This window comes from Drosophila montana, unplaced genomic scaffold (genome assembly GCF_035044405.1).
Source record: "Drosophila montana isolate Dmon_TW-CO22-7 unplaced genomic scaffold, ASM3504440v1 contig_3200_1, whole genome shotgun sequence".
Taxonomy (NCBI): Eukaryota; Metazoa; Arthropoda; class Insecta; order Diptera; family Drosophilidae; genus Drosophila; species Drosophila montana.
Genome location: NW_026998080.1, coordinates 1,462,360 through 1,482,500, shown reverse-complemented (window position 1 = coordinate 1,482,500; position 20,141 = coordinate 1,462,360). Strand labels below are relative to the sequence as shown.

The 20,141-nt window shown below is 40.2% G+C and overlaps 5 protein-coding genes across 10 annotated transcripts in view; 1 reads left to right on the top strand and 4 right to left on the bottom strand.

The window, feature by feature from the left end:
• ITP (ion transport peptide) overlaps positions 1-12,805 on the bottom strand; it is a 23,987-nt gene extending 11,182 nt beyond the window's left edge. The window contains exons 1-2 of one of the 4 annotated variants that reach the window (XM_064688277.1): positions 6,467-6,552; positions 4,093-4,375 (exon numbers count right to left, since the gene is read on the bottom strand). In XM_064688277.1, coding sequence (XP_064544347.1) covers positions 4,093-4,113 — 21 coding nt within the window. In that variant the 5' untranslated portion in view covers positions 4,114-4,375; positions 6,467-6,552. Of the gene's footprint in view, positions 1-4,092; positions 4,376-6,466; positions 6,553-8,693; positions 9,034-12,723 lie in introns of those variants that run through there. The other 3 variants (XM_064688279.1, XM_064688276.1, XM_064688274.1) reach the window with 3 other exon arrangements.
• Positions 12,806-13,581: 776 nt separating this feature from the next.
• LOC135432408 (uncharacterized) lies at positions 13,582-14,060 on the bottom strand. Its single transcript, XM_064688099.1, has one exon. It carries the CDS (start codon positions 13,903-13,905, stop codon positions 13,582-13,584), a length of 324 nt encoding a protein of 107 aa, XP_064544169.1. The 5' UTR covers positions 13,906-14,060.
• A 346-nt stretch (positions 14,061-14,406) lies between these two features.
• Positions 14,407-15,549, bottom strand: LOC135431520 (gametocyte-specific factor 1 homolog). The gene is made up of 3 exons (XM_064686701.1): positions 15,295-15,549; positions 14,952-15,225; positions 14,407-14,887 (listed from the first exon to the last, which is right to left on the bottom strand). The coding sequence occupies exons 2-3, from the start codon at positions 15,192-15,194 to the stop codon at positions 14,609-14,611; spliced, it is 522 nt and encodes a 173-aa protein (XP_064542771.1). The 5' UTR covers positions 15,195-15,225; positions 15,295-15,549; the 3' UTR covers positions 14,407-14,608.
• A 343-nt stretch (positions 15,550-15,892) lies between these two features.
• LOC135431519 (zinc finger CCHC domain-containing protein 8 homolog) lies at positions 15,893-18,022 on the top strand. Its single transcript, XM_064686700.1, has 4 exons — positions 15,893-16,136; positions 16,198-16,848; positions 16,908-17,027; positions 17,086-18,022. The coding sequence occupies exons 1-4, from the start codon at positions 15,975-15,977 to the stop codon at positions 17,755-17,757; spliced, it is 1,605 nt and encodes a 534-aa protein (XP_064542770.1). The 5' UTR covers positions 15,893-15,974; the 3' UTR covers positions 17,758-18,022.
• Positions 18,023-18,028: 6 nt separating this feature from the next.
• LOC135431521 (small integral membrane protein 14) lies at positions 18,029-20,072 on the bottom strand. 3 transcript variants are annotated; one of them, XM_064686704.1, is made up of 4 exons: positions 20,054-20,072; positions 18,613-18,722; positions 18,511-18,556; positions 18,029-18,448 (listed from the first exon to the last, which is right to left on the bottom strand). In XM_064686704.1, the coding sequence occupies exons 2-4, from the start codon at positions 18,682-18,684 to the stop codon at positions 18,228-18,230; spliced, it is 339 nt and encodes a 112-aa protein (XP_064542774.1). In that variant the 5' UTR covers positions 18,685-18,722; positions 20,054-20,072; the 3' UTR covers positions 18,029-18,227. The 3 variants fall into 3 exon arrangements, with proteins under 3 accessions (XP_064542774.1, XP_064542775.1, XP_064542773.1); XM_064686705.1 differs by lacking the exon at positions 20,054-20,072 and adding an exon at positions 19,992-20,009; XM_064686703.1 differs by lacking the exon at positions 20,054-20,072 and adding an exon at positions 18,820-18,939.
• Between the last annotated feature and the right edge of the window lie 69 nt (positions 20,073-20,141).

The following is a 20,141-nucleotide window of genomic DNA, read 5'->3' as shown; positions in this document are numbered from 1 at the left end:
TGCCATAGTTTTGTACCAGCTTCGACAAGCTCATTTAGCTTGCTCTACTCTAAATATTCAATTACTACGTCAAGTATATCAAGATCTAGTTAATTACAGGGTATCAGCAGTAATTCAGTAGATTTGCCATACGGCCAAGGACGGAAGAAATGTGTGACGCCGGAGCGTCAAGTGCGGCTATAAAAGGCCAAAACTCAAACCGTTCGAGGCGGGTACGGGTGCTGCGGAAAGGGGGGGGGGGGGGTTGCGGTGCTGGGCCGTGTTTGACGTCAACTAAAGTTGGAAAAAATGAAAAAAAAATAATAAAAAATGACGGCAAACGGCAAAACTGCAAACTGCAAACTAGTTTTCCCGCCGATTACATGACATAAAATCAATCATTAACATTTGTAAATTGTGTGCGACTTATTTGGTAACCCGTCGTTGTTGTTGCTGCCTAAGACTAAATGGCTCAATGGGTAGAGGGAGGGAGGGGGGGGGGGGGGAGAGAGCAGTGAACAGGCCTTAGCTTGTTGACGTTGTTTAGTTGGCTTTTGCTGTTAATAATTTATGCCCTGAACCCATTCAATGTGTTTAGAAAAGGGTAAAATGGCTTTGTGCTAATTTATGTATTAATTAAGTCCAAGTTTAAGTTAAGTATCTACGCTTGGAGAAGCAAGCAGAGAGATGAATAATCTCATATATACTCGATATATACTCCAACCATCGATAAAAATCGATTGTCAATCGATTCTCAAATAATTCAAACCTGGTCTGTAACTTCTGTTATATTATAGACAGATTATAAATATTTAAGTCTTTAGATAACATTTCCAACAAAAATTGAATAACTTTTATAGATAGAGCTTTGCCATATTAAAACTCTAAAAATGTCAAAAAGATCGGACCTTAAGTACCGAGTTTTGTCAAGCTCGCATTTCCCAAACATACAGTGAGGGGAAAGTGATAGAAGGATGAATATGGAGTTTATCTATGGATAGATGAGATTGAGTCATCTATCCAGATTGAGTCTAGGGTATCTGCTAGTCACTCTTACAGTTGTTGTTGCCGTTTTCGGTTTCGCTTGTGACAGGCCCCCCTTTTGACTGTTTGGCAAGTTTTAATGGCACTTTTTGTCAATTGATTGTTAATATTTTTTATTGGCTCATATTACAACATTTCATTTGCCAGCCTGACATAAGAACGCGTTCAGCTTTTACGACGCACAGCAGCAGCGGCAGCAATAATAATAATAATAAAAATAAAAATCAGTTAATTGCTTCATTGGCAGCATAAATGCGTATGGATATAGATAAATGCACAGCACACATATACATATATATATATATATAGCTGATATATGGCCATTAAAGGCCAATTTAATGCGCAGACACACACGCCATAAAAATAATGTTGCTGGCAATGGCAGAAAACAGAAAAAGCTGAGAAAAAAATAGAAAAATTTATAGCAAAAATAAGAAACTGTTGCATCAGCCAATTTGAAAATGATTTGATCTGGCCATGATTACAATTAAATAATTATTACACAGCGAGAAAAGTGGGCCATAAATGGGCTTAAATTAAGTTCAAATAGCCTCGAATTAGGCAGTCACAATTCTTAGTTTGAGAGCAAGATGCCTTAAAAGAAGTAAAACTCGGTTTATTCTAGAATCTAATTTAAGAACATTTCTTCTTTCAAGTAGAAAGCATATTTGAAACAAATATCTTTTTTAAAAATATACTTAATTAAGTTCAAACAGGCTCGAATTAGGCAGGCACAGTTCTTAGTTTGAGAGCAAAAAGTCTTAAAAGAAGTAAAACTCGGATTTTTCTAAAATAAGGAACATTTCTTCTTTCAAATTGAAAGCATAATTGAAAGAAATATATTATTTATAATAATACTTAATTAGAAAGCAATAATTAATTAAGAATTAAAGTGCGTGAAACAAGAATTATTAAACTTGATTGAAACATATTCCCCTTTCCTACAGCTAAAGATTGATTGAAGGCAAAAAGTAGTTAATTTTTCTTCTTTCAAGTTGAAAGCATATTTGAGATAAATATCTTATTTATAATTATACTTAATTAGAGAGCAAAGAAGGAGTTAATTAAGATTTAAGGTGCTTGAATTAAGCATTATTGAACTTGATTTAAACATATTCCCTTTCACTACATTTAAATTGATTGATTGAAGGCAAAAGTTAGTTACTTTTTCTCGCTGTGTAGCAATGCGCCTAGACATTGAGTCATGGCTAAATGCGTAAGGTTATAAAGATAAGATCTGAGTAGATAAAGCCACAGCTAATATAAACCGACTAAGTGTCAAGTGTGAAGAGTGTCTCATGAGCTTATAATATGTTATTATAGTTATAGAGCCATAAAATAGGCTGTTGCCAATGCCAAATCAAATCGAAAATGTAAGGAAAACATTTTGCTCGGGGCATTGAACTGTAAAATAAGTCAGCTATAGCCTGTCAGAGGCTGCAGCTGGCAGATGTTATATATGTATGTGGATGTATGATATATGAAGAAGGTATATATAGGATGGGAGTACTTATAATAATATGGAAAACATATGCATATTGTCTTTTGATATATGGCATATTTCTTCTTCTCATTTTTCTTTTTTGCTAGCGATTTTCAATTGGCAACATCAAAGCGTGCCCAGCGCATTTGTATCTGTAGCTGTGTATCTGTGTATCTTTTTATGTGTGTTTGTATCTTTGTATCTTTTTGCCACACATTAACCTCAGAGTGCGGCCGCTGCTAACAATCAGAGTCCACTTGATTGCCGCCGGCTTTTTGAAGCGCCTGCCACAACTTCATGATCGTGTTGCAAACACACACACACACACACACACACACACACACACACACAGACATAAGAAGCCTGTGGAGGATCAGTTTAAACGCCTCAAATCATTTGAGTGCGGCACAATTGCTTTTCAATTAGGCAAAGGCGAAGGCGGCGCGTGCCTCCACGAGAATCTAGCTAAACGAAGCAAGATTTATCGCCAGATTCAATTAGGGTAGGATTCTCTAGTAAAAAAAAAGTATCCAAGCCCGGCGACGTGCAAGGTCAGTCGCAGTTACAGTAATTCGCATATTGTAAAAAAAAGCACAGATAACATTTGCTTGCGAGTTGCTTATTTGTTTAAGTCTTAAGCAATTCTTAGAAAAAGGTATTTCAGATAAAACGGCAACGCTTTAGCTATATTTAGTAGTTATATATTTCACAGGAATCCAGCTCTGATCCATATATTCTACACTGAGAAAAGTGTAAAGAATAGTTTGATTATAAAATAAAAATATCTTTCATAGGAAAAGCCGACCACAAGCAAACATATTTGAGGCTTAGCTTATAAAAAACCAATTCATCAACATGAAGGAAGCTGCTTTCGATGATTTGTAGAAACTAATAATTAATCGGAGCCGTGCCCGATAGATGAGTTGCTCCTTGAACAACTGAACAAAATGGACACGGGTTCAAATCCTAGGTTCTAGTAGCGCGAAATTGTAGCCCAATAGCAGAAGGCTATGCGATAGCTTAAACTTATCTCGATTATCTCTCTAGATTATAGGACTAACGGTGATAACAAGTTATCGATATCCGCGGATTGATTGTTCGATAACTTATGAAGTAAACCCAAAGAAAGTCGAACTGCCTTTTCACCCGAAGAAAGTTATAAGATATATGCTCAAAAAAAAAAGAGTTGAAAAAAAAATGGCACAAAAGTAACTGCGGAAATTGTGCAAAGTATCTTTGATCAATTGGTTTGGTTCATGTGGCGCGTTGCACTCTAATTTCAGCATTTGCCGCTGTTCAATTTCAATTTCAATCAGCCGCAACATCATCATCAGCTTGCAACTTCATCATTACGATGGCCATTTCAAGTTCATTAACATGCCCCAGCACGCATCGAGACCAAAGATCGCGGACTGGAGCCTTCAATGAAAGCGTCTTGTTTCTGTTTCGCTGAACTTGAAAAAGTGCATTTTATATATGTATAAAGTTCTGGGATGCAGAATATTTCTTGGAACAGCATATTGTGCATACCCCAACCCAAACCCCACTCCCCACCGACAACTCCCACAAGCACGTTTGATACTCACATTTAGTGACAGCTTCTTCATGACGATGTTTTCTTTTTTGTTGTGTTTTTTTCTGTTTTGTTTTAGTACAAATTACAATAAAATGTTTGTAATTTTGTTTGGCTGTTAATTAGTTGTTTTAAGTACTTGTGTTTGCTGTTTGTTTAAGTACTTGTAACACAGTTTGTTTTAATTTTAATGTACCGTTTGTGGTTTGTTTTATTATTTTCGTTTGTTTTTTTTTTTTGTTTGTTTTAAGTTGACTTGCCGCAGCTTTTGTTTGTTTAGGATCTTATGAGTTTTTCTAAAAATAAATATTATGGCTATTATTATTATTATTATCAAATTTGCGGTTGCTGCTGTTGTGATCGCCCGATCGTCTGACAGCTGTCAAACTGATTAATCACAAATCGTTTACATTTACAGTTTTTTAACTAATAACAGTGCAAATCATTAATCAAAATGTTATCGGCCGCTTTCGCTGTTAGTTAACTGTGAGAGTTTGTGCAATTGTGAATGCGCTTTGCCCTTCCAATGCGCATTCCAAATACGCATTGCTGGAATTTGTTATGCTCGTATGATCGCTGGCATTTATTATTATTAATGTGCGTGCTTGTGTGTTTGTGTGTGTGCAGCACTGCCTGCGCTCTGGCATAGTGTGCGTAAACGTCGACGTCAACGCCATTGATTAAAATCATTTATATGCATTGAGCGCTTTAACGGCTGGAGTGCAGCCGACGACGCAGCAGCAGCAGCCGCCGCAGCAGATCGTGGGCAGCGACTGCGGCAGCAAGAGCGCGGAAAGAGAGCGCGAGGGCTGGCTGGGCGCATGCACATGGCTGCTTTTGCTGCTTGCTCTTTGCTGCTGCTGCTGCTGCTGCTGCGACTGCTGCTGCTGTTGTTACTGTTGTTACTTTTGTTGTTGTTGGTTATTGCTGATGTTGATTTATTTAGCCGGTCCGATCGCTTCGCTCGCTGCATTTAAAATGTCGGAAGTGTTTGCGTGCAAAAAATAAATACAAATGCAAGTGTGTGTGCGTGTGAGTGTGCGTATGTATGTTTGTGTTGTGTGCTTAAGCATAATATATATATTTCCTGTTGCAAGCGCGCATTTCTGTGGCAGCAACAACAACAACAACGCGACTGGAACGCGCATATTGGCAAAACGCGCCAACAATTTTGATTTCTAGGAAACGCGCTCCGGAAAAAAAATAAACTGAATGCCCGTCCATTCTCGCGTCGTCCCTATGCCCGGCTTGCCTGTTCCCTTTTACCAGTCGCCGCTTTTTTCACGCACCAATAAGAACTTATGACATCATTGCCCAATAAAATATCAACGAAAGTTGTCTTGACTGTGTGTGTGCGTGTGTGTTTGTGTGTGTGTGTGTTGGTATGTGTGCTGGTGTTGTTGGCGCACCCTCTCATGGCAACAGAGCCAAAAAGAAAAGAAATAATGTCAAAAATGTACAACAACAACAGCAGCAGCAGCGACAGCGACAGCGACAGCGACAGAGGCAGAGGCAACGGCCGCACAGGGAAACGTGGCTCAAAGATGCAGCGTCAGCGTCGTCTGTGTGGCCTGTGTGCGGCAAGGTGGCAGCATGATGCGAAAAACAACAAAAACGAAAGAAACGAAAACAACAGCAACACAACAACAACGACAATTTGTGCCGGTCGGCATTGATTTGGTTATGGATATCGATGAGAGATGACGACACAACTGACAAGATGCTCGAGGCGCAGGCGCAAGGGCCATGGCACAGCAGGTAGTCCCCTTTTTATACAGCACACACACACACACACACAAGCAGAGAGAGCGAGCGACCTGCGCGCACAGATTAAAACGTCGCGATAAGCAGCAATTGGTATTTTGGTATTTTGTTAAATTCGAATTTGGTATTTTTGTATATGGATAAAGTCCAGTTACAGTTAAAGAGCCTGTTTATCCCAGTTTATTATTTCATTTGCTTGTTGTAATGCAAAACAGCCACAACAAAAACAACAACAGCAACAACAGTAATATTAATAATAATAATAATAATCGTAACAATAATTATTCGCGCGGTACTTTTCCACCATTCACGTAAGACATCAACTTTATTTTGGTTTATTTTATGACTTTATTTTTTATATTTTTTAATATTTCGTTAATTGCGGCCCAAAAGTTGAACCTGCACCGAGCTGTGTTTTGTTTTGTTATTTAACGTTACAAATTTTCAAATGTTTATTTCACCTTTTAAAGACTCTTTTAAATTGCACTTGTTTTAATTAATTAATAACAATTTTGTTTTGCTTATTTTTTTTTTTTGCACTAAATATGTTAAAAATTGCAAGTGACACTTGTTTGCTTGCACTTGTTGCTTTTGGTTGTTATACGTGTTGGCTGCGTGCTTACATGATCTTTGAAAACTGAAAAATATCTCGATATCTATGCTACAAGTTGTCTCTCGAAAAACGACCTGCTCGCCACGCTGTTCAGATTGAAACTGTTGCACTCGGCAATCCGGTTTTGTTTTTTATACTAAACTTGTGAGAAACTCTGAGAGCGACCCTCTTACCTCTGCAACATTGTTTGGCTGCTGAATGTTGACTGTTGTCTGTTGGCTGTTGTGTTTGCCTGCATGTTAACTTAACATTTAATGCTTTATTTCTGCGCCTGTTGGACACATGTTGCGCGCGCTTTTGTGCAAAAGGTTGCAGCCCAATGTTGCTGAGTCAACCGCGTTCTGTTAACGCGCTGTTAAGTGCTCTTTCACTGTGACTCACGCGCTCGCTCGCTCTTTTTTTCTTTTGGTGTGCGTGTTTGTTTATTCTCTTTGGACCACTTGTTGCTGCCGGCATAAGTTGCAACTGTAACTCTTGCGTCGCCGCTCGCTGAGGATCTATTCTCTTGCATTTGGATTTCCCCCAGGTATCTGACGCAATTAATTGCTAATCGATGCAATATAATTGCAACATATAATTGCCACAAAACTACAATTTCTGTGTTCTATTGTTATACCCTATAAATCAAACAGAAAAGGGGTAGCTTATTTTATATTAGTTAACATAACTATACAAGATGTTTGGGATGTCTGTATCCATGGAGAAATTGTTATCAAATTTCTTTCAACTAATGTATATAGGCAACTAATGAAACTAACATTGCATACTATTAGGCTGTTTTTAGCGCTCTTCCAGTTATGTTCCTGGAATATTCTCTCAGTTTACAGGGTATCCGTGCAATCTAGCACTCGCTCGGCTGCTGCGTTTGCTATTTTTTTTCCACCTGCCAGCACGTGACAATTTAATTGATAAGGGAAATTTTGTAAAACAATAGAAACTCTCCAATGGAAAGTGCCAATGGAACAGTTCCAGCCCCCAATTGATGGCGATGACTGTGCAGTTAGCAACCGGAACTGCTGCATGCAAAGTTCGAGAATTAAAAATAAAAATAACACAAAATCGTGTGTAACATTCCCCTGATGCCATTGTGGGCACTGTGTTAATTTCTATCTAATTGGACATATCATAAGCAGCCAAAAATAGCAGATCGCCCCCCCCGCACCCCCCTCCAAACGGAGAATTCTATATTAAAGCGAGCAGCAGGTGGGCGAGTATTTATCGTCATGCGAGTATAAAAAAAAAATATAAAAATAATATATGCCGCATGTTTACGATTACGTTCGAGCAATTAAACTAATTAAATCATCATTCGATATAATTATTGTGAATAAGCCAACCGAGAGCAATTAGTGCATGAGTTAAGATTCGTTTGTACAGTTTATTGGCTAGCGGCAATCGATTGATTTATTACTCATTCGAGAGAGGAGACTCTGCGACCGAGCTATGACGTTCATACACTCCAATTATGGCATAATAATTTCAAAAGTAAGCAAAAAAAACACAATTCCAAAGTTTCGAAGAACTTGAAAAAATGAATCAAACATTAAAAATTCTTAAACAGGATCTAATATAGGAAATGTTCGCTGGAATATTCTCATTTGAGCCTAAAAAATCCCAAATATAAGCTAGATGAACCATTTTATTCCTTGGCAAAAATAGCTAAATCAAAAGAAAATCACAAAATAGCAGCGAAATCATTAAAAAAAATAGTTCTCATGCTTATTATTACTTGCAAAACGGAACCGGAAATTACGGTAAACAACACTTTTGCGTCTGCATGCGTGTGTGTGTGTGCTGCGGCAAAGAAGCCGAACAATTCGGTATTGAAATGAAATGAAACCAAATAAATGCCAGCTCACGGGCATATTCCGTATAAAAACCCGTACGCTCAACAAACAATTGACCTTGTAACCATTTCTTTACAACAACAACAACAACGAAACACCCAAAAATGTTTAAATTTGTTATTTGGGCAATGTAAATAAGCGACTGGCACAGTGCACAGAGCGCAGGGGGCGGAGCGGGGGGAATGGATTTCAATGTTATTAACCTCAAACTGGGCCACACAAACGGCAAACAAACAAAAGTTGAACTTGCCAAGCAAATGCAAATGCAAAAAGGCGCCGCAAAAAGGGTGCGATAAAAGTTAATAAACTGACAAACAAATATGCAAATATGCATAACAAAAAGGCGAAGATCGAAATCGGATTGGGATTCGATATCGGAGGGTCGCTTACCTTAGGCGCTTGTTTCGGGTTCGATGCGAGTTTCTCTGCCTTGTGCTGCTGCTGCTGCTGCTGCTGCTGTTTGTGGCTTGTGGCAAAGTTTTGTTGCATACAATTTTGGTCGAGTTTTAGTTTTTTTGTTGTTTGTTTTGTTTTTATCTAGTTGTTATCTTTGATCTCTTTTAAACTTGACGCTGGGGCGTTTCTCTGGCGCTTGAGTTTATCGCCATTTTGTGTGGATTTTTGTTAGATCTTTGTGTGCGTTGCGTTGATACGGCCTAGGCGACATAGATGGGCGTGGCCAGGCAAAATGACACAGCACAAAAAAGAACACGAACAACTTGATTTTGAAATTGCTTTGGTTCTTTTACGTTTTATCTTTTTTTTTCCCTTTTATTTTTGTTTGGTATTTTTGTTCCACACGCGATCACTCTCACTGCTGCTGCTCTCTCTCGGTGCGTGGCAGAACTGACGATAATAACCAGAGGCGGCAATCACAATCGTTATCGTTCACAATGATGCCGACGCGCAATGAATGAATGTAAATTGTTGTTTGTTTGTTTGTTTGACGTGCGGTTTCTGCCGCCGCTGCTGCTGCAGCGACTACGAAGCTGATCTACACACACACGCACGCAAAGAAGGAGAAACACTGGGTCGACTTGCTCTCTCTCACACACTCGCTGTGTGAGTGTGTGTAACATTCGCACGCAATGCGAGTGGTTGGCGCGTTTAGTGACATTCAGTGCCAGGGCATCGAAATTGCTTTACATATGCACGCACACACACACACACACATGAACACTCACACGCAAACATACGTACATATGCATATGTATCTTTGTAAATATATTTCCACATAATTGATACGCGGCGTATATCGAAGCTGTCGCCCCTGGACAAGGGCCGCACAATTCTCACGTTGTCACTGATAATTCACAATTGACTGTGTACCACATGCAGTTGTAGTTGTACACACATACATACATATGTATATTAAAATATATATATGTAGTAAATATATGTATATTTTTTTAAGTAGCCAAAGTATATCTGCAATGGACGCAAAAACAAATACCTTTGTTGGCTTATATAGAAATGGGTATATATATATATACCTATATCTAGCTATATGCCAAGGCGACGCGCCGTGTCGAAAAAAAACACTACAAAATTCTCATTTTTCTTATTATTTTTTTTTCGAAATATTTTTTTATGTCGAAAGCAAAATTGTCAAGCCGCATGAGCAACGAAAGCAGACTAAATGCAAAAAATGAATTGACAAAATGTTGGACTGGCTGTGGGGGACTGCGCAGCGAGCACTGAGCACTGAGCAGCACGGGAACACGGACGATCGTGCGGATACACACACACATACACACACACACAGGCGCACATACATACAAGCATATGCGGCAATGTTGCCCGAGTTGAGTGTCTGTCTGCGGCCCCAATACGACGCCGCCCCCCTTTTAAGCTCACTGATAACTGCGTGCGTGTGTGTGCGCAACTTTGGTCAATGCATTGTCACAGAGGCATGGCAACACTGGCCAGTCAGAGGCTACCAGCCAATGCAGTGAACGCCTGGAGCGAGCCCCTCTCCAAGCTACGCCACTGCTTAAGTCACACACACACACACAAATGCACGAATTGAAATTGAAATTGAAGCATGTAACTGTAATTCACTCGACTCACCAAAATAAAACGCGTCACGAGCATAAATGAGCAAGGAAATGTTTTGTGTGGCCATGCACGACTATGAGATGCCGCATAAAATGTTACATCTTATAAACTGATTTTAAAAATCTGCTATAATAAGCAACATTAACATATGCAATAGCTGAAACTTTTATTTTGTGTATTGTGAAAAAAGTATTTAAGGGAGAATTTTATAGTGAAACTGAGTTCTAGTTATCGATAACTTTTCATTACTGAGAGTATACTGGGTAAAGAAACTAACCGTGAATGCCATATTTTTGTAAAATTTTACACTCGTATAGATCGAATTTTTCGAATTCCCAAAAGTAGGCTTTGTATTGAACATTTCGATCAAATTTGACCAGTTTTTGAACTACTTTAAGAGGTATATCCCTGCCTATATTATAGCTTTTATTTTTGTAGGGTATACAGAAGTGTGCTGCATGTATGTGTGTGTGTGTCTGTATGTTAGTGTATGCAGTGTCTTTCCAGGCGTTCTTGCAGCGCCTCCACCTTCAGTTGACGACGACGCCGCGGCTTGTCGCTAAGCATGTAAAAGCGTGTAAAATAAAATTAAAAAAAAAGCAAAAAAAAAAGTTTGAGCTGCGTCGCATATTATTGCCCATTTCCGTTTTTGGGGCGGCAACGCGACAGCCCCGGACTTAAATATAACCGTAACCAAAGCCATCTAGCTACATCTATATACATATATATGTACATACATATAAATTATACGCCTGTTTACAATTAGATTTACGCTAGCGCTTTGGCCTGCGGTTCGTATATTTTGTTAGTAATACATGTAAATCATCTATGGTGGGCACCTCACCTCACGTGTGCGTGTGTGTGTGTGTGTGTGTGTGTGTGTGCACATCACGTATACGTCAGCGTGTCAACAAACTTGTAATGTAGCACAAGTATGATTCAATAAACTGAGATACGGTCAGACGTGTTGTCTGAGCTTCTGTCAATCGCGACGCCGATTGCAAAATGTTGCAATACTTGAGAGACGTATAAAATGCTAAGAAATATGGATATATCAATTTATATATATGCATTTAGATATTAGCATAAGCCCAAAGAATTTACAAGAAGAATTGATTACGCAATTGGCTAACCGAATGCAACACTTGCTATTGCAGTCCCCCCCCCCCCCCTCTCCCGCTTGGGTTAGCTGTGGCGTCAGCTTCGTGGGTTGCGGTAGGGCGGCTGTCCGTCCGCGCTGACAGTTAATTGGCCGTATTTTCTTGAGATATATGGACAGACGTTGACTAAATGAGCGGCGCACACGCAAATTATAAATACTTAGCAGGCACAAAGTAAGAAAATACCAAACACAAGCTCAGTAAGAGAGAGCGAGCGCGAGAGAGATGGAGAGTGTGGGCAGCGAGAGACCCCAGCAAAGGTCACCAGGCACTAAAGTAGTATCTGTATCTAAATTCGTGACTCTGTCTCGTGATGGGCACTTAAGCCAACAAACCAGATTAAACTGCTGCCATTTAAGAAAGCCACATTCTTATTTTAGTGGGCAGCCGATGCGATCTGCCATTGCACAAATATAGCAAAGCTTAAATTAACAAAAAAAATACAAAATATCTTAACATTAATTGTAAAGAGCACTGTCTACACTAGCTGGAGATTCGAGCCGGTGTCCTGCACTCAGGCAACATTTTCTTCGAGGATTGCCGTTATGCACATATTGTCTCTGTAGACTCTAACTACTTCCATTTCCATTTCCATTTGGATTTTCATTTCGATCGCAATTATAGATCGGCTTGTTGGCATTTGAATCAAACCCGTTTTTGGTGCATGCTGCAATGGAAACTGCGCGTCTAAAAATAGCTGGGCTTAGCTCAAAGATTACCCAAGTGCCGATCGCATTTTATTATACCCTAACCCATTGTGCTTGGGCAGAGAGGGTATAATAGTTGTGTGCAAGTTTATGTAACAGGCAGAAAGAAACCTATGTAACTCCTCAAAGTACCTTTTTGGCTCTATATAGGAAGTATAGGAACTATACTCCCTGAGATCGATCAGACGGAGGGACAGGGGCTAGACTTGACTTGAATTGAATTTATAAAGTAGGTCTTGCCAGTGCAAGATAAACTTTATCGATAAATCGTCTCGTTTCTATGAAATCGATAAGTATCGATATATATCGAAATGCAACAAATGCATTGTTAAAGGTAAAGACTTGCTCTCATTTTGATGACATATTTATGCGCTAAATATTTTAAGTTTATTAGGAATGGAAGAAGTTAGGAAGCGTATCTTCTATTCGGGCATACCCGACTGGCGCACTCTTAGTTGTTTTCAAATGTGGTTTATAGATCAGATTCGCACTCACCATTTTGTAAGCCTTTAACTGGGTTTATAACTGACTGCTGTCTGTGGCCAAAACTCCGCCGGGCTCTGCAAACTGTGCCAAAATGTTTGCGAAACTTCTGGCCCAGCCGCTTATATAGGCGCCTTTACATGCCAAATGGACGGAAGAGAGAGAGAGAGAGAGGGGGGGGGGGGGAGGGCGGGTTCTGGCGGGTGGTTGTTGCGGTCCTCTTTTTGCATAAAACGCGGCTGCTGCTGCTGATTACAAAGCGCCCTCAAGACAACTGTATAAATTAGATATATCTGTGTGTGTGTGTGTGTGTGTGCGTGTGCGTGTGTCTGTCATATGATTATGATTATGACTATGATTACGGTTATGTGGCACGTTGATTAGAATGCGCTCTTATCACTTGTTGCTGCTGTGTTTTAATGCTTATGGCAACTATTCTATTCATCTTCATCTCAATGCAATTGGCTGGGCGATGACAGCCAATGTCGCAGTGCCTGTCAATTTGCCGCCCACAAAGGATGTCATTAGTTCTATAGATACGCGTCAGCAAGGACGATTCATTATGCACATCGATATGCGCTTATTGAAATGCGCGAAAGGATGTGCCATCGAAAGCCTTTCACTTTCCAAGCAGCGGGTCATCCGACAGAGATGTTTCGCTTAGCGGGAAACAAGCTAAATTAGCCAGCTGAACTGTAACTAGATGGTAAATCTATATTTAATTTGCTTAGGAAATTAAAGAAGACGATGTATCTGTACAATTTTTAAGTATTCGCTTTATTACTTAAATTAAATCTTTAATTATTATTATAACAAACAAATGCTTTTAGCACATTTTATATCGTCATACTCTAAAATTATTAGCTGCAACTAAAATTTACCAAAAAACTTATTTTTGCCGTGATGCCCATGCCCATGACCGTGTCCATGACCATGCCCACCGCCGCCTCCACCTCCGCCGCCCACAATTACCGGCTTGACCACAACGATGGGCTTTACGACGACGGGCTTGACAAACGCAGGCTTCCACTTGACAAATTTGGCGGGCAGTTCGCTCAAAAGCTGGGCGGGATTTGGCAGATAGCTTGGCTTCTGCAGAGGGAAGGCGCCGCCTTTGAACTTATCGTGTGTGGGCGTGGCCAGGGCAGAGACTGCAATAGCCAGAAGCAGCAGATAACACCTGAGCAGATCCATGGCTAGTGTGAGGCAGTTAATCCCGCTGCCGGACTATTTATGGCGAGCGACGCGAAGCATGAAAAGCCTCATTGGCATGCATGAATCGTCGCCGTTTTTCGCGCACTTCAATTCAAATTCATTTTTATCGCTCGAAACTCCTACAGCACGGAGAATCACACAGTTTTTGCTTGTTGCTGCTGCTGCTGAGAATTCCCCCAGTTGTAAGTTGAATTAATAATGATATTATGCGACAACATTATTCAATGATCGCCGCCGGGCAACCCAAGTTGTCATTCAGTCGGCGATTCTCTAGATTCTCAAGCAGAGACATGACGTCGTCTTCGGCTGAGAACACTTGACTCGCATTTCGAATGATTTGAATTCATTTCTGTTTGTTTTACTTAACCATATCTCATGGCGATTGCGGAAGTCGAAATGCATTTTCTACATATTTTCATGCAGCTGCATGAATCATGCAAAGATTTTATAAATGTACATATATATATTTTATTTTTCATTTTATATTCTAGCTTTACATTTAGTAATAAACGTTTAAATAACATGCCTATTTTTAGTACTAAATAATTGTGAGCATTTACAACACTGACTGGAACGAGCCGTTGCGATTAGGCATTTCTGCATACATAATGTTTAAATGCAAATAAAGTTAAGTGTGTGTATGTTTGCATGTATGTATGTGAAGATAAGGCTAAATCACATTTTAGTTGTTCTTGCCTTGGCTAATTTGCTGGAAACGCTTTCGCTCGAGTTCGCGAAAAACGCGCCGCGAAGCTGGCGGCGCACCGACTAAGCTGCGTATGACTAGGTTCTGTTCGCAGTAGGCTCTCGGATCGTAGGTTTCCACCGGGGGCTCATCATCCCAGTTCTCGGAGGACTCGACCAAGTCGACAGGCGAGGCAAGTGGCTCTTTGGGCGGCAACATATCGGGGTTTTGAAATCTCACGAAGTCAATTCGGTTCGTGCAGTTCTTAACATGCGACTACCGTATAAAAAGGAAATATATTTTAAATTAATTTGTGGCAAGCGGTGCTACCTTCACTTACATCCATGTCGGAGCTATGCACCACATGGGTGGTATTGAAGGGGCAGCGTATCATATTGCTGCCGGGATGATTGCGAGCGCATCTGGTCAAGTGCCAGGATAAACGGCTGCGCAGTATGCGATGCCCAGCGTCATAAGGACACTTTATATATGTATCTACGGGGGGCTTCCACTCTACAGCAATTTGGGAGGTGGGCGACGAGGGGGAGCTGGAATCTTTGGGATCGCTGCGTTCAGAGGACATTTTTAGCAATTTTCACCTTTAGCTGAAATGCCTGGGGAGACAAAAATATGTGAAATTGTTTGCTATTTGTAAGTATTTATGCATATCATAAAACACTTACTTATTTATTAATTTCTTAGCTAAGCGTGTGCTGCAATACGCCTGACAGTTCGGCTAACATATAGTTAAAATGTTAATAACAGCGAACCGCGGCGCGCTGTTAATAAAAATTGCCGTTAACTCTGTCTGTTGAGTAAACAAAATTGGAGGCGTTATTTTTGGATAAGAATTTTTGGAATTTTTCCTGTAATCAAATCAATAAAAAAACTGAAAAAGTTTCAATTTCAAATTATATTTCAATTTTAGGAGCAGCTCTTTACACTCTGACGATTGAGAAACGAAAGGCACTTAATCTTATCAAATCGTAGAGACAACAGCTGGGACAACGCTTATGATTTATAAATCAAGGCTAATGTTGTTTATACCTTAATAATTTTATAATATAATATTTCTTAAAACGCAACTTGGCAGAAGAGAGAAGAGTTTTCATGAATACACAATACAGGCTGGAAATGTGAATTTGGCATCCAACATCAATGAAACGAATGCTATATATTTAAAATAATTTTCAGCTGGCAAAAGTTTCCAACGTGTAACTAGTCGCGTTTGAATTTTCGCTAAAGCAGTTACTCGTTACTTTTTGCAATGTAACGAGTTCCAAAGGGTCGCCCTGGAACTATGAACTGGTGTTCATGAACGGAAAAATAATAGTTTTTTGGTGTTTATTTATTTAAAAGAGAAATGGACAATAGCGTTATAGAAATTAACGATTCTATCATAACGATTGACAGCGATGCCGACGTAGAAGACGGAGAAGTAAGGGAAGTTGAAGATAATGCGCTAAACAATGCCGCCAAAGCAAAGCCGCCCCCACCCCGCGCCGCAGAGGGAACGAACGACCAGGTACAGCATCGAGAAAAATAATAAAAAATTGTAATCTTTTCATCATTTGAAATACAACTAGAAATTGATTGCTTCTGAAGGGCTGATATTCGAGGTGAACTTTCCACGAAAGGATGTCTTCAAGAGGCTGCACGAGCGCCTGGTGAAGGCGCTAAATGCGACATTTGCCGGCGAGGAATTTGTGTACACAACAAAAGACACGCGTATTAGTGTGCATGCCAGAGCGAAAAGCCCAGAGCCAGAAAGTTATATATTTAAAATAGACACTTCGCCGGCGACGAAGTTAAATGCAGCCCAAGTGCCGTCCTACAAGCGCTGCCACACCGAGGTGCTGGACGAGGAGACGTTGGCGCGCAAGAAGCTAAAGCTCGAGGCGGTTAACAAGTGCTTCCGACCGAAGGTGCAGTCCGCCTGCTTCAATTGCGGCGGCGTCGAACATTCGCTGCGTGAGTGCCCGCGGCCGCGCAACCAGGCCCGGATACAGCGCGCCCGCAAGAAGAACAGCCGGGCGGAACGCTACCATGTGGATACGGAGCAGCGTTTTGCACACATACGCCCCGGTCGCATAAGCAGTAAAACGCGGCATGCCATGGGCTACAGTCGGGGCGAGTTGCCGTTCATGTTCTATCGGATGCGTGTCCTGGGCTATCCACCCGCCTGGCTCGAGGAGGCCAAGGTGCAAAGCTCCGGCATAGCGCTGTTCAATGCGGATGTGAGTATGGGCTTAGATATATATCATTTGGCTTTGGCTAACCTTTGTTACCATCACAGGGCAGCGAGGTGCAGGGGCCGGAGGAGGAGATGGGCGAAACTGATAGCTTCAAATATGATGTCAATAAAATAATTGATTTTCCTGGCTTTAACGCGCAGCCCGGTCCCAAGTTCTACGATGTAAATATTTGGCATGTGCCACAACAAATAACTGTAAAACTAACCTTCGCATCTTTAGGACTTTCAACATCACAATGTGCCACGTTTTCAAGAGCACCAGCTAAAGGCGAACTTTATCAAGTCGCTGGGCGAAAATGTGACCAAGGCCTATAAGCGTATAAAATTGGTAGATTTGCCAACGCCACATGATGCTAGTCCCACGTTGCTGGAAAGCGACACAAATCTGGTTGAGCACGACATGGAGCTGGACGATGGTGAGACGGAGGAACAGGCCATGCAGCCACCTTTGCCCGCAGAGCCGGGCAAAACGACGACGCCACCGCCGCCACCAATAAAGGATACGAGCATACGCAGTCCATCGCCCACTCTGGAGGATCTGAAGGCGCAGCAGGACGAATTGCTGGAGCAACTGGAATCGAATACTTCACTAAACACAAGTGAAGTCGAGCCGAATGTGCCCCAAACAGAAGAAAATGAAACGGCGGCGCCTGTTACACCGGTCGAATCCAGCCAAGCCAGCATCTTTAAGGCGCCATCCATAGCTGGCACGCCCATATTGAAATTTTCCGTCTATGACAAGCTGCCCGTGGGCGATAATTTCAAGGTGGGCGTCAGCGATGTGATTAACTTTGAGAATCTGCCCGATTCCACGGGCAAATATGAGCAAATGAAGGATGTGCTCAAGAATGTGCGCCAGAAAATGGAGAAGCTGCAAAACGAGGACAATTGAGCCGGAGATAAACTAAACCGAACAAGCTTTTAATTTGTAAATACATAAAACAGACATGGCTTTTAATTAGCAACAAGTGCAGAGATTGGATTGTTATTTGCCAATTTTATTTCAAAATTGCACATGAAAATCATGCCAATATACATTTATATACGCTATATATGTATGTAGTACGTAATTGAGTAAGTTTGTACAAAAATTGATATTGATTAAATAAGAATGATGGTATCAATTGAGCTAATTATATGACCGAAACACACACGTACATTAATTATCTTGTCGTTTTGCTTTTGATTTCATTGCATTAATTTATTTTTGTCTTCCAATATAAATATATATATATGAATGTATACACATTGTGGCAAGTTTAGCCTATACATATCTGTATATATGTACATATATAATCGTTTATTTGTGTATGTAGCTAAAACCAAAGGAAAATGCAAGCTCTAATCATGTCCAGCGGCAGCTCAATTGATTGCCGGCGGTGGCTGCGGCGGTGGCGCACCATCTGGATTATTATCACGTCGACTGGGCTTATTGTTGGAGAACTGACGCCAAACGCTCGGATTCACCACGTACATAAACATGGCCAGCAGCATGAATATCATGGCTATGGTGAAGCTTCCGCCGGTGTCGCCGCCGCCGCCACCAATCACCGCCTGGCCCGTCTGAGCAACGCGTCCGCTGACTAAGAGAGCAGAGGAAATGTTAAGATGTTTAATCGCCAGACGGACGGGAAATTCCACTTACCATCGATGCACTCGGTATCTGTGCAGGCATTCTGATTTTGGCGTATCTATTGATAAGCATATAATAAATAAATATAGTACATTTGCGGCGTGATTAACTTACAAAGTTGAGGAGCCTTTGCATGGCCAATTCATGGGACCAAATGCATTCGCAGCCATCAAATTCGTCAGCCATGTTGGACTCCTGCTTTTGTAACTGGCGGTGCAAAGTGTCTAAAAATTTAAACAAAATTGGTCTATGTTTATATATAAATATATATAGTTTATAAAATATTAACAACAATGACTATTATTGGCAATTTGGACTGACGTGGCGTTATAAACTGACACAGCGTACAAAACACGACTGGCCAATATCAAAAAGGGAGAAAAAGTGTTTTCAAACTGAAAATGTGCTCAACTGAAACGAATTTTGTTTTCATTTTTTTCTTTCTTCATTTCATTGCTTATTTATTTTTTTTTTTTTTTTTGCCAGCGAAACAAAACGCTTTAAATGATTAGAACTTGAACGTAAACTCTCTGCAGCACAGATAGAAGACTGACTATAACTGTATTTAGTATTGCTAGATACAGTGAAAGCTTTGTCTTGATGTTTTAACAAATTTACTTTAAAACAAAAATTATTTTGAGAATTTCGAATAGTTTACATTACGCGCCTTTTTTCGAAAATAGAAAGTCTTCAAAACAGATTTACTCTTATTATTTGTTAACAGATATCAATGTGTGTTCACTTTAGCGAGTTGTCACTGTAAGTGCCTGATAAAGTCGCTGCTTTAATTTCCGACGAGAGAGCCGCAGCTTATACGCCACAATTTTAAATAGCTACATATAAACAATTGTCAAGCATTGTCCATGTGTGTGTGTGCATGTGACATACATACATGTTCGCGTTTAAGTATGTTTGTATGTGTGTATGCCGCAAGAGTAGAAGCAGAATTGTTCTGATGAAGCTTTACTTCCAATACACACGACCGACCTTGATAAAACGCCTACAAAATAGATTACAAATTTGAGCACTAAATTTGAAATGTAGTTGATATACTAAGAAACACAGCTATTTGATTGCATGTATGTACATACGTTTGTTTGTTTGTTTGTTTGTGTAACAAGTGTAGGTGATTGGACTTGGGAGCAGACTTTCACACACACATATGTATATGCAACTGCTGGCATCTACGTAATTACAAACGCGAGACCAATTAAATGTTACGCCGAATCACATATACATATTTATATTTTTCATTTTCATATATATATATATATATATATACATGAGAGTTTGGAATTTTGCAAACATGAAGTCACTTTCATATTTGATTGTTTTGCTTTTTATATTTGGGTCCCTTCCAATGGAAATTATGCAGCGGACGTAAACAAAGTGCATAAGCTACGTTTATATGATACCTGTCACAACTATAATTACACACATTTTGCTTAATCGTACAACTAATACTTATATTATAGTTTTTATTGTTAATTTACATTTGTTTTTTTATGTTTAACGCTCTGTTTATTATTTTAGATTAGACTATTTATTTTCTTACCAATTGGAAATGGAATGAGCGACTGGAACTCACATATGGTAGTGTTGAGTAACGTCTGCCACTGAAATGCACTAAAAAATGTCACTGC

Bases quoted from the DNA above. Each gene is read 5' to 3' on its own strand.
- LOC135432408 (XM_064688099.1), bottom strand. From the start codon at position 13,905: ATGGATCTGCTCAGGTGTTATCTGCTGCTTCTGGCTATTGCAGTCTCT.
- LOC135431521 (XM_064686704.1), bottom strand. From the start codon at position 18,684: ATGGCTGACGAATTTGATGGCTGCGAATGCATTTGGTCCCATGAATTG. The intron at 18,557-18,612 runs GTAAGTTAATCA...GCTTATCAATAG, and splicing joins TGCAAAGGCTCCTCAACTTT to ATACGCCAAAATCAGAATGC. The intron at 18,449-18,510 runs GTAAGTGGAATT...CTGCTCTCTTAG, and splicing joins AGATACCGAGTGCATCGATG to TCAGCGGACGCGTTGCTCAG.
- LOC135431520 (XM_064686701.1), bottom strand. From the start codon at position 15,194: ATGTCCTCTGAACGCAGCGATCCCAAAGATTCCAGCTCCCCCTCGTCG. The intron at 14,888-14,951 runs GTAAGTGAAGGT...TTTATACGGTAG, and splicing joins TGCATAGCTCCGACATGGAT to TCGCATGTTAAGAACTGCAC.
- LOC135431519 (XM_064686700.1), top strand. From the start codon at position 15,975: ATGGACAATAGCGTTATAGAAATTAACGATTCTATCATAACGATTGAC. The intron at 16,849-16,907 runs GTGAGTATGGGC...TTACCATCACAG, and splicing joins TAGCGCTGTTCAATGCGGAT to GGCAGCGAGGTGCAGGGGCC. The intron at 17,028-17,085 runs GTAAATATTTGG...TCGCATCTTTAG, and splicing joins CCGGTCCCAAGTTCTACGAT to GACTTTCAACATCACAATGT.